General features: G+C 53.9%; 1 protein-coding gene across 1 annotated transcript in view; it reads left to right on the top strand.

Annotated features, from left to right (window-relative positions):
* c9orf72 (C9orf72-SMCR8 complex subunit) overlaps nt 1–13,117 on the top strand; it is a 49,011-nt gene that overhangs the window by 387 nt on the left and 35,507 nt on the right. The window contains exon 2 of the mRNA XM_078213907.1: nt 2,967–3,468. Within this exon, the coding sequence (XP_078070033.1) occupies nt 3,025–3,468 (444 nt within the window). The 5' untranslated portion in view covers nt 2,967–3,024. The remainder of the gene's footprint in view (nt 1–2,966; nt 3,469–13,117) is intronic.

Raw genomic sequence — 13,117 nt, 5'->3', positions numbered from 1 at the left:
GGGGGAGAGGGATGGGGGGGAGAGAGGGGTGGGGGGGAGAGGGGTGGGGGGGAGAGGGGTGGGGGGAGAGCCGTTGGGGGGGAGGGGTGGGGGGAGAGCCGTTGGGGGGGAGGGGTGGGGGGAGAGGGGTGGGGGGAGAGCCGTTGGGGGGAGGGGTGGGGTGGGGGGGGGAAGGGTGGGGGGAGGGATGGGGGGTGGGGGGAGTGTGATGGGGGGTGGGGGAGAGGGTTTGGGGGGAGAGGGGTGGGGGGAGGGGAGCGAGGGTGTGGGGGGAGGGGAGCGAGGGTGTGGGGGGAGGGGAGGGAGGGGGGGAGAGGGGTGGAGGGGGAGGGAGGGGGGAGAGGGGTGGAGGGGGAGGGAGGGGGGTGGGCGGAGAGGGATGGGGGGAGGGATTGGGGGAGGGGGGGGGGAGGGATTGGGGGAGGGGGGAGGGGAGGGAGGGGGGTGGGGGGAGGGGGGGGAGGGGGGGAGGGGGGTGGGGGGAGGGGGGGTGGGGGGAGGGGAGGGAGGGGGGAGAGGGGTGGAGGGGGAGGGAGGGGGGTGGGCGGAGAGGGATGGGGGGTGAGCGATGGGGTGGGGGAGGGGGGTGGGGGGTGGGGGGGGCGAGGGATGGGGGGTGGGGGGGGCGAGGGATGGGGGGTGGGGGGGGCGAGGGATGGGGGGTGGGGGGGCGAGGGATGGGGGGTGGGGAGGGCGAGGGATGGGGGGTGGGGGGGTCGAGGGGTGGGGGGGGCGGGGGGGGCGGGGGGTGGGGGGGGGCGAGGGGTGGGGGGGGCGAGGGGTGGGGGGTGGGGGAGGCGAGGGGTTGGGGGTGGGGGGGGCGAGGGGTGGGGGGCGAGGGGTGGGGGGGGCGAGGGGCGGGGGGTGGGGGGGGCGAAGGGCAGGGGGTGGGGGTGGGGGTGTAGGGGGGGCAAGGGGTGGGGGGTGGGGGGGCAAGGGGCGAGGGGTGGGGGGGCGAGGGGTGGGGGGGGAGGCGTGGGGGGGGCGAGGGGTTGGGGGGCGAGGGGTTGGGGGGCGAGGGATGGGGGGTGGGGGGGGCGAGGGATGGGTGGTTGGGGGGCGAGGGATGGGGGGTTGGGGGGCGAGGGATGGGGGGTGGGGGGGGCGAGGGGGGCGAGGGATGGGGGGTGGGGGGGCGAGGGATGGGGGTCGAGGGGGCGAGGGATGTGGGTCGAGGGGTGGGGGGGCGAGGGGTGGGGGGGCGAGGGGTGGCGGAGCGGGATGGGGGTGGGGGGTGAGGGATGGGGGGGCGAGGGGTGGGGGGAGCGGGATGGGGGGGTGGGGGTGCGAGGGATGGGGGGCGAGGGATGGGGGGCGAGGGGTGGGGGGGGCGAGGGATGGGGGGTGGGGTCTGGGGGGGCGAGGGGTGGGGGATGGGGGGAGGGGGATGGGGGTTGGTGGGGGAGGGGGATGGGGGTGGTGGGGGATGGGGGGTGGTGGGGGAGGGGGATGGGGAGGCAGAGGGATGGGGATGGGGGGAGAGGGATGAGGGGTGGGAGACGAATTGGGGGTTGGAGAGGGGTGGGGGAGAGGGGTGGGGGGAGGGAGGGGGGAGAGGGGTGTGGGGGGAGAGGGGTGGGGGGGAGGTAGGGGGGAGAGGGGTGGGGGGGGAGGGAGGAGCGAGAGGGGTGGGGGGAGGGGGAGGGGTGGGGGGAGAGGGGTGGGGGGGGAGGGGTGGGGGGAGAGGGGTGGGGGGGGAGGGAGGGGTGGGGGGGGAGGGAGGGGGGGGAGAGCGGTGGGGGGGGATGGAGGGGAGGGGGGAGAGGGGTGGGGGAAGGGAGGGGAGGGGGGAGAGGGGTGGGGGAAGGGAGGGAGGGGGGAGAGGGGTGGGGGAAGGGAGGGGAGGGGGGGAGAGGGGTGGGGGGGGAGGGGGGGGAGGGAGGGCTAGAGGGGTGGGGGGGATGGAGGGGGGGGAGGGGTGGGGGGGGAGGGAGGGATGAGAGGGAGGGGGGAGAGGGGTGGAGGGGGGGGAGGGAGGGGCTAGAGGGGTGGGGGGGATGGAGGGGGGGGAGGGGTGGGGGGGGAGGGTGGGGGAGAGGGTGGGGGGGAGGGAGGGGCAAGAGGGGTGGGGGGGGAGGGAGGGGCGAGAGGGGTGGGGGTGGAGGGAGGGGCGAGAGGGGTGGGGGGGGGGAGGGGGGAGAGGGGTGGGGGGGAGAGGGGTGGGGGGGAGGGAGGGGCAAGAGGGGTGGGGGTGGAGGGAGGGGCGAGAGGGGTGGGGGTGGAGGGAGGGGCGAGAGGGGTGGGGGGGAGGGAGGGACGAGAGGGGTGGGGGGGAGGGAGGGGGCGAGAGGGATGGGGGGGAGAGGGATGGGGGTGGGGCGAGAGGGATGGGGGTGGGGGGGAGAGGGGTGGGGGGGAGGGAGGGGGCGAGAGGGATGGGGGGGAGAGGGATGTGGGTGGGGCGAGAGGGATGGGGGTGGGGGGGAGAGGAATGGGGGTGGGGCGAGAGGGATGGGGGTGGGGGGGAGAGGGGTGGGGGGAGAGGGATGGGGGTGGGGGGAGAGGGATGGGGGTGGGGGGAGAGGGATGGGGGTGGGGGGAGAGGGATGGGGGAGAGATGAGAGACTGGGAGATAATACTGGATGAGAGAGATAGGGAGACTGGAGGGGTGCTACATGAGGCATGGAGACTGGGGGCACGAGATATTGCAGTAGGGAGAGACTTGTGATGGGGGATGGAAACTGTGGAGGGGGAAACGGGTGGTGGACAAGGGAGATTGAGGGGAGGTGGGGAGATACAAATTGAGGGAGGTCGCAAGTTGTGGGGTGGGAGAAAGTGAGAATTTAGAGAGGGAGTTGAAACAAAGAACGCAGAGAGATAGAGATGGGAAGAGACAAGATGAAGTGACTCGGTTGGACTGAGGAAATCAGTGGTATATTTTGGGCAGGTGAAAGATTGTGGAATTCTAACTGTTGGCTAATTTGTACTGGAAAATGATTTTTGTATATTTCATTTTTCTTTACTAGGGACTGCTTATAGATGTTCAATGATTGATAGTTTTATCAGTGGCAGCCAAACTGCAGAATGTCCTCTGCTTGCCCACCTCAATCTCCTGCTGTTGCAAAAACCGAGATTTCCTTGGACAATGGATCACCGTTGCTGGCTGCTACTTTTGCTTACTGGGACAACATTCTTGGTCCGAGAGTGAGACACATCTGGGCTCCAAAATGTGAACAGCTGCTGTTAAGTGATGGAGAAATAACATTTTTGGCAAACCACACCTTAAATGGAGAGATTCTTCGGAGTGCCAAAAGTGGGGCTATCGACGTCAAATTTTTTGTACTTTCGGAGAAAGGGGTAATCATTATCTCATTGATATTTGATGGGAACATGAATGGTGATCGTAGTACTTATGCTCTGTCAGTGATACTGCCTCAAACCGAACTGAGTTTCTACTTACCTCTGCACAGATTGTGTGTGGACAGACTAACTCACATCATTAGAAAAGGACGGATATGGATGTATAAGGTGAGTCTATTTAAATATGTGAATGAGTAAATGATTTGTATTACAACTTTCATACCTTGAATTTACAGAAACTAACCAGCATTTTAAGTAGGTATTTATGATTCACAAGATGATTGAGAAATGTTAGTGCGTCTACACTTCCTCTGATATTTAGGAGTTATGGAGATGGCGGGGAGGGGGGTGACATGTCATTTGATTTGTTACTCTACAAAATGTATCAACCCCATAGCCAGTCCTGAACTATATGTGTCTATTTTGAACATTTTTCCTGTAGACAGGGGTACCCAGAAACAGCAGGATGAATAATTGAATTGATGGACAGTTTAAATTCAGAATAATTGCTATCATAAGTGATTTATGAAATCATTGTCAATATTCATCTTCCATGGACAAGCATGGATTTCTATGTTGCTAAGTTTACTATAAATCACTTTTTGTAAAGGAAGCATGGTAGTACTTCTGTAAATTGCCTGTCAATACTGTGGATTTACTGCAATGGTTAGAAATGGGAAATAACCAACTATTTGAGAAATTTATTATCAAAGTAAGTTTGATTTGCAATGGATCTAACGATAGCCGAAATTACTCCTTCAAGCTTGAAGCATTGGGAGGAGGTAGAAAATATAAACAGGCAATTCTACACAGGAGGGGAGGAAATGGCAGGAAGAGAGACTGGAAGCACTCTCGCCATTTCTCACCACCTCTTAACAATCACTTGTAGAATTGTATTGAGAGATCTAAGAAGAGGTTTCCTGTCCTTATTTTCAGGGATATTGTGTGCTGTAGGGAAACCTAGAGAGAGTCAACAAACAACAACCTGGCCTGCTCTTGTGGTCCTAGCATCACAAATGCCAGTCTTTAACAAATTCAATTCGCTCCACGTGATATCAAGAAATGGCTGGAGGCACCGGATACTGCAAAGACTATGGGCCTTGACAACATTCCAGCAATAATACTGAAGACTTGTGCTCCAGAACTAGCTGCACCCTTAGCCAAGCTATTCCAGTACAGTTGTGGATGTAAATATGCAGACTGTTGTTCAAATCGCGATGTTTTGGCGCCTGTTCTAGTATTTGAATGTGCGGTTGGTGCGGTCACGTGATGCTTTTGGCGCCGGTTCTGAAGCAGTATTTAAACTGTAAAAAGCGCGGGAACTGTGTTCAGTCTCTGATGGCTGCCGGCTTCGGTAACCCGCACCATTACGGAAGGCTGACCCGACGTCGTTAAAGGGAATAAAGAAGTTAACTAGTTACCTGGAGTTGAATCGATTTTTGTCGAAGCCAAGCCTGATAAGGAGTATTTCGAGATTGACATTTGGTGTCAGAAGTGGGATTCCAACGGTTGGCGGACGACAGGAAACGGTGTTAGAGTCGGCAGCACCGAGTCCGGGACTGAGGAATTGGCCACCCAAGTGCGTGAGTACCATTGATACAACCACTTGGTTTTCCTCTGCCCTGTAATTCTGGTGTTTCTTGACCTTTCGTTTGTTGTCGCCAGCCGCCCCGACGGAATAGCCTGTGATTTTGTCAGCTTGTGCAACTCCAGGTCGGTTGTTATTTGGGTCACTGTGAAAACGGTGAGGTAAAAATTAATTAGTCAGTGAATAATTGGCCAGAACCGTAATTCGCTGAGGGTCGCTGTTGATCGGCGAGGGTCACCAGGGAACTGGTGAGGTGGTGATAGAATTGTTAGAGCTCCAATTGAATTTACCGGGGTATTGAGTGAATACAACGGTTTGTTTTAAAATGGGGAACTATTTGGATACAACCAATCAGACAAATTCAGCCTTACAAATGCTTTGTGAAAAATATCTGGATGAAGCCACCAAATTGAGACAATTGTCGGGGGCATTGACCCATAAATTAGGGCCATCCGAATGGCCCCCAGGAGGGACCAGAAATATCCACCTTGTTAAAGCTGCGCAGCAACAAATTTGGCGAAAGAATATGGGAAGGAAGACGAAGGAGCTTATAGGGTTATGGTTGCAATATTGTCAGGAGTTAAAGGAGCAGAGTCTCCTATCCAGCTGGCAGGACAATGCTGTTAAGTTGGGAATAGAATTAATGGAGGGAGGGACTCTGAAACCGGTTGAGGTGTTGAAAAGGGAATGCTTACATAGAAAACATTCTCTCAAGGATCGTGAGGTTTCTGAGATAGGGAACATGATGGATGGCATTAAGGTCACTGATAATGATACAGATGAGGATCTACAAAATTGGATGACAGGGTAACTGCACCTCTTCCGCCTCACCCGCCTCAAGAGCAGCCCTTAGCAGACCCACCCCCGACGGCATCTAATGCGGACGCCGATACACGGGAAGAGATCCCTGGTCCAACTGCCCCTTCTCCTGAGGGTAAAACTGCACCTCCCCCGTACCAGGGACAACAGTCGACCCTGTACCCCCCTCTCCCTAGCATGTTAGGTTCGCAGACCCCAATTGTTATTAACGTCACCAGTCCCAGTCCCAGTCCCTACTGTCCCAGCCCCGACGCCCAACATACTGAACCTCCGGCAGACGAGCCTGTTTCCGGTCGCACGCGGAGCCATAAAAACCAGGGCAATGAATCCGAAGCACAGACGAATAATCACCCTGGGAACTACCCTATAAGACCAATGCCCAACCCTCGACACGACCCAAACAACGTAAACTCCCGGGCAACTATGGAAGTATATTACCCATGGAAGCCGAATGAATTGATGGCCATACTAGGCGGCGCACCTGATCGGCATAAGACCCCGCAAAAATTTGTAGACTTCCTTCGCACCACTATCCAGGTTTATGGCGCTGAGTCAAGAGACCTGTGGGCATTGGTTCGTCAGGTGCTGACCCCATCTGAGTGCACCCGATTCCTCGGCCATGTGAGCACGGACGCATTCATGACGATCTATTACCGATTAATAATACGGGGCAAGGACGCATCGATTTGATACTTCAGGCGGTCAGTCGCACTTTGCAGAAGCCTGTTGATTTGTCCAAGATATTGGAATTGAAACCCCGGAAGAGTGAAGAGGCAGAGGAGTTCCTAGAAAGTTTCCACGAAATCTATGAAACTCAGTCAGGAGACCAGAGGTTTACGGAGGGGAGCCCTTCGCCGCAGTGCTGCTCAATCCTTATGCATTGTCTCCCTTCCATGGTGGCGACAGCCATAACGACCAATAACATTGATTGGGCAGACAGCTCCCCCGTGCAGATGTCCCGTGCTGTCACAGCCTTCTGGCCAAACTCACAAGGGGACACTAGAGGGGAACCTCAAGGCCTGAAAGAGGAACCTCAGGCTAAGGTCAAACCTGAAAAAACTGAATATGTAATGAAAGAGGAACCACGGCAGCCTCCTATCAGAGGAGACCCTGATCAGGTGCATTATCAAATGGAACCTCACTTTTATCATCCCGGGTGGGTAGGCCAGCAGGGATATGGATATAGAACCCATCCAAGTGGCCCCACAGCTCCCTTCTATGGCCCGCCATATACTCATTACCCACCTTATAACCTGCATCGAGGACATGAGAGAACCCCACGGGGCCGGAATAATGCCAGATCTGATGGCTGTTTTAACTGACCGTCTGGGACATTACAGCAAGGAGTGCCCCAGCAGAAGGCAGACTAGGGGAGGTGATAGACGCGGACCCTACACTCCATTTTCCCCAGCAGAATCCCTTCTGACAACGTATGCTGTTACTGACGGAGTCCCAATCTGACCAAGAACCCTTATTGATGTTGAAGCTCTATAATCACTGGTATCCGTTTCTGGTAGACATTGGGGCAGATATGTCCTCTGTACAAGCCACCTTGAAGTTACCCCAATCGAAACAAACCCAAAAACTTTCCGGACTCCAGGGTCAAGTTCTGCAATATGCGGTGTCAGAAAAGGTCCCTGTGTCCTATCAGAGCGAAACCGTGGATCATCAATTTGTTATCACCACTGGAATCGATTGCAACCTAATGGGGAGAGATTTGTTGTGTGCCTTTCAACTTCGACTCCGCTGTTCAGAGGCTGGTATCCAAATTGACATGTCACAATATCCTCGAACGTGTTACGTCGCATCAGTTCCCCAGTGGTGGACCTTAGATCTGGTGGGTGCCACGCGTCATGTGACCCTTGCCTACGATCGCAGTGGTCAGAATCACGATTTGGCAGAGTTTTTCAAGGATTTTGAAGGTACATCATGGACCATTGAGACCCGTGCCTGGGCTCAGGGACCGGAGGGTGAAGCTGACTATGTCAATGTCCCTCTCCAATTGTGGAAACAGCCGTCTGGAGTGGCCCCGCATATTACCAGATCCGTCACCCCACCCAATCATGCCAAAGATCTGGGCCCCATGGTGCACAGAGCGGTGGAATTAGCTGACCCACGCAGAATGGACAAACAAGAGCTTCCTGGAGACCTGTGTATCCAATTTTATCACCACCCGCAGGTCTCCACTGCGGTCCTCCATCGACATGAGGGAAAGGACATTATAGAATACTCTAACCCCTCTGTATGGGGGATGGACTCTGTGCAGGTTGGATTTACGGATATTGAACCCATCGAGATCTTGGTGCAACCTAATGTGACTTTTCTGTCAATCCGGCAATATCCCTTAAAGGCGCAAGCCGTTCCGAGTATCACTCGACTGATCGATAGCCTTTTACATCAAGGGATTCTATTACCATGTCAGTCCCCATGTAATACCCCAATCCTTGCAGTCCCTAAACCAGGAAAGCCAAAGGAATATCGCCTCGTCCAGGATTTACGAGCCATCAATTCTATCGTCCAGCCTTTACATGCCTTGGTGCCCAACCCAGCCCATATCCTGGCCTCCATTCCAGCTAATGCTCGGGTGTTCGCGGTCATTGATCTTCAGCATGCCTTTTTCTCCATCCCATTACATCCGAATAGTCAGTTCTTGTTTGCCTTTTCCCACAACGGCCAACAATATACCTGGACTCGACTACCTCAGGGCTTTATTAACTCGCCGACCCTCTTCTCGCAGTGTCTCCAGAAACAATTACAGAATTTAACCCCTGCTAGTGGATCAACCCTCATCCAATATGTTGATGATTTGCTTATAGCAAGTTCGGATGAATGCAGTAATAGAGAAGATGCCGTTCCGGTCCTGAATTAACTGTCCTACTTAGGCTACGTTGTGTCTCCCGGTAAGGTCCTGATCGCTCAGACCACTGTTAAGTTCTTAGGTGTCCTGCTGTCCGCTGACACTCGTCAACTGGAAGAAAGTCGAATTGAACCAATAACACACTTCCCCAGTCCCACTGATGCCAAGCAAGTCCGACGGTGGTTGGGTATGATTAATTACTGCCGGCAGTGGATCCCCAATGTGACCTTGTTAACAAAAAAACTAACCCCTTATACGGCTGAGGAGGGATCCTTCGTCCTTTCCGCAGAAGCAGAAGAGGCGTTCAGTGAATTAAAACAGTCCTTAATACAGGCACCAGCCCTGGGGAGGCCTTTATACGATCGACCCTTTCAACTCTTCTGTACGATCATCGACGACTGCGCTACTTCGGTTTTGACTCCACTTCATGGTGACCGACACTGACCAGTTGCCTATTTTTCCTCCAGACTGGACCCTGTAGCGCTCGGATATCCACACTGCACCCAAGTCCTTGCGGCTATTTACCTCAGCTTGAAGGCAGCTGCAAATCTGACTTTACAACAGCCCATCGTCATATATACCACTCACGCGGTGGCAGCACTGTTGGGCCAGTTACAGACACAACATCTGACTGCGGCCAGACAGAACCAATATGAGATTTATTTGCTTAATAATCCTCAACTTACCTTTAAGTATTGCACTGTTATTAATCCAGCCAATTTCCTGACCCATCCTCCTCGGGTCGCTGATTCCCCTCCACATGACTGTTCCGTCCTTCTCAGGGAAGACACCACCGTGCGCCCCGATCTCTCTGAAATTCCCCTAACGAACGCCGATCTCATCATGTTCACCGATGGCAGTGCCTCCATTGACGAGAGAGGCCATCGGCTCTCAGGGTAACGCTATTGTGAATGGCCAGGGGGTTATTTTGGAGTCAGCAGCTTTTGAGACCCCTTTCTCGGCTCAGTAAGCCGAACTGTTTGCCCTCATCAGAGCTTGTGTCCTGGGTCGGAGTTTGAATATTAACATCTACACGGACTCCCAGTATGCTTTTGGAGTTGTCCATGACTTTGGACAACTGTGGAGGAATAGAGGCTTCCTTACATCATCCGACACCCCTATTTCACACAAACAACTGGTGTCTGACTTATTACAGGCCCTTCTTCTGCTTGCACGCATTGCAGTGATTAAGTGCGCCGCCCATACTGCCGGTAAAGACCCTGTCACTTTAGGTAACCATAGGGCAGATGAGGCGGCCAAATTGGTTTCTAAAACTTGTCAGATGATTGTGCCCCGAATGATGAGGCAGGGGAAAAGTCTGGACGCAGATGGCCCTGCCTTTGAGAAACCCATGCCAACCATCGATGATGTTCTTAGATCGCAGCAAGAAGCCTCGCCTCGCGACAAAGATTTGTGGAATGCACTGGGCTGTAGGGTGGACCCAGAATCCAGAGTCTGGATCACCCCTGCTAACCAAACCTGTATGTCCAATACTTTGGCTCTCTGGATAATTGATTGTGTACACTTTGCAACTCACTGTGGTGCAAGGTCTCTTAGTGATTTACTCCTCACTTCCTGGTGGCATCCTCGCCTACAGGACATGGCACAAAGTCTAAGTCTCCGCTGTTTGATATGCCAACAGCATAATCCGGGCAAGAGTGCGCCCTGTGATCTGGGTAAGACTCCCCTGCCGGCAGGCCCCTTTGAGACCCTGCAGATGGACTTGATTGAGTTGCAGAGATGTCAGGGGTATAAATATGCCTTAGTAATCGTGGATGTCTTTAGTAAGTGGATTGAAGCGTATCCTACATCGGATAACAAAGCAACAACTGTCGTCAGGATTTTACTGCACAAAATTGTGCCTCGATTTGGCGTCCCGACCTGCCTGAGTTCTGACAATGGCCCACATTTTATTGCATCGGTCAATAAGGAACTGTGCGCCCAGCTGAATATTCGCCAACAACTCCATTGCGCACACCATCCCCAGGCTGCTGGTGTAGTCGAACGGTCTAATCAAACGCTCAAAACCAAGCTGGCTAAACTTGTAGAAACTTCAGGTCTGTCTTGGGTCAGACTACTCCCTGTTGCTTTATTTCAAATACGAACCACCCCTGCAGGACCGCCCCGTCTCTTGCCCGCGGAGGTCTTGTATGGTCGACCCCTGCGGACCCCTTGGGACGATGGGTCAAAGACACCCGTTCATTTCCATCATATGATGGATGAAATGACCTCATATATTCTCTCCCTTACCCACTCTTTGCGTCATCTTCATTCGCAAGTCCGGGCTGCTTACGGTAAACCACCTACCTTATCCACTCCCACTAAAGTAAAACTGGGCTCATTTATCCTTGTCAAAAATGGGACTCGCAGCATTTAGAGCCGCGATGGGAGGGCCCATTCCAAGTCTTGTTAACCACCCCTACAGCGGCTAAGGTGGCGGGACGCGATGCTTGGGTCCACCTTCACCACTGTAAATTGATCGGGCAAGCCGATCCCAAAAAGGGGGGAATTGAGGATGACAGTGAGGAGGATCTTACGGATGATTAGTACGAGAGGCGGTACCGGGTGACATGCTCTTTACTCTGTGGTTGTTATGCTTGTCGTTATGTTTTTGTCCTCTTCAGGTAGTGGTCAAGTAAGGACGAACCAACATGAAATTGACAAAAATACTCTTGGAGCTCATCACCTTGATGTTCTGTGCTTTAAGTGCAGGGGAATATGAAATCAGCCAGCCTAATCGGACCCCTGTTCCTGGAAGAGACGTCCACAGTCGGAGACGAAGGAGCACCGGGGATAGTGTATTTCAGGTTGAAGGGTTATTAGAGGGACTGGACAATCCATCCCCAATTAAAGGGCAAGAGCACCCTCTGGGAAACTGGTTTGTACAAGCCCATCATACCATCCATGGAGCTTCTACTATAGCATGCTATCCTTTCCCCAAAGACGTAAATTCCCTGTTCACAATTACTCCCTCTTGGTATCGAGAGGGACGATCCTTCGAATGTGCAGAGCAAAATGCAACTCTCCCTAGGGAGGACCGGATAACTTTCCGGTACGACCCCGCCCATGCCCCACCCGCAGATTGCTACCATCCCCCTCGTGAGTCCAAGGTTAGGCAGGGGACTAATGACTGGTGGAAAATTTCCCTCTGGTGGGAACAACAGGCCAATGGGACAGCGGTTCCCGAGGATAATCAAAGCTATGAGAACTGCTTTAAAGGGAGAGGTTGGGGATGCTCCACAGTTTGTGTGCCAGGATCACCCCTGCCTGAGCAAGCATTACCATCAGCATAAATGTGGGTACGAAGCCCAGAGAGATGAGGTAATCTGTAAGTGTTTGAATTCGACCTGCATAGCTTTGGGAAAAGGGGAAAATCTAATTTGTGGCCATATGAATGGCACCCACCTTCATGCTTACAGTAGGAACTTTACGATAGTACAGATTAATGCAGAAGGAAGACAGACGGTATCATCATGTACAGGTTCCAGATCCCTGTTCTTGGGAACCGATGATACCTATCACCGGGTTCGAGCCAATGGGACGTGGCAAAAGTGTTCAGAGACCATGTACACTGAAACAGGGTATTTCTTCTTTTTCAGTGGTACGGCCACCAATTATTTGTCCTACCCTTACCCCCAGGCAGTGGCAATAGGGACCATACTTCCCAGCATGGTTCCTTGTCCGAGCCATTGGGGGCCCTCACGTCATCACCATAGGAGGCTAGAGCGGGAGTTATCGGAGGATTTTTGCACTGACTACAAGGAAATAACTGCCCTCACTCCTGGTCAGGCTGCTGGCTATGGAGCGGCGGGTTTCTTTTCTTTTGGAGCTGTCCCAGGGCGAATGGTTGCAGATAATCGTAATTACATTGCTTGTGGCCTTACCGCCTTGGGGAACGCTACAAGAGGGGCCCTCTGGGTCGTCACCGTCCAATTAGAGAAACTCAGGCTGTATGCCCAGCAGAATAGATATGCCTTGGATTACCTGCTAGATCGACAAGGAGGCATGTGTGCCATAGTGAAGGATCACTGCATACTGGGACTAGATAAGGTCAATACTAATCTCACTAATTACCTGAACCAAATTGACCAGCATTTAGGGTCTATTAGAGAGGGCAAGGGATTGGGGGAATGGGAACTGTCAGGATGGCTTGGTTGGTTAAAGAATGTGGGGTTATATGCCATACTCTTAGTTCTTTGTATAAGTATTGGAATTGGCATTGTAAAGTGTCTCATCACACGGGTGATGACCACCTTGGAATCGATAGGATCACGACCGACTCAACTGATGATAGTCGCCACGAGTGAGGAGGAGGACGAGGAATACAAACTCATACTGGACGAAGAGGTCCAGGAGGAAGCCCGACGAGAAGTGGAGGCAGAATTGGATGCAGAGGATGAGGGAGATAAAGTAATATTGGACTTGATGAAAATACAATTGTAACCTGAATTGAACGAGCCACGACGATGTTAGTGGTTATCACAGAGTGATAAAAGGGGGGAATGTGGATGTAAATATGTAGAGTGTTGCTCAAATCGCGATGTTTTGGCGCC

This window comes from Mustelus asterias, chromosome 6 (genome assembly GCF_964213995.1).
Source record: "Mustelus asterias chromosome 6, sMusAst1.hap1.1, whole genome shotgun sequence".
Taxonomy (NCBI): Eukaryota; Metazoa; Chordata; class Chondrichthyes; order Carcharhiniformes; family Triakidae; genus Mustelus; species Mustelus asterias.
This window is presented reverse-complemented; position numbering and strand designations above follow the sequence as displayed.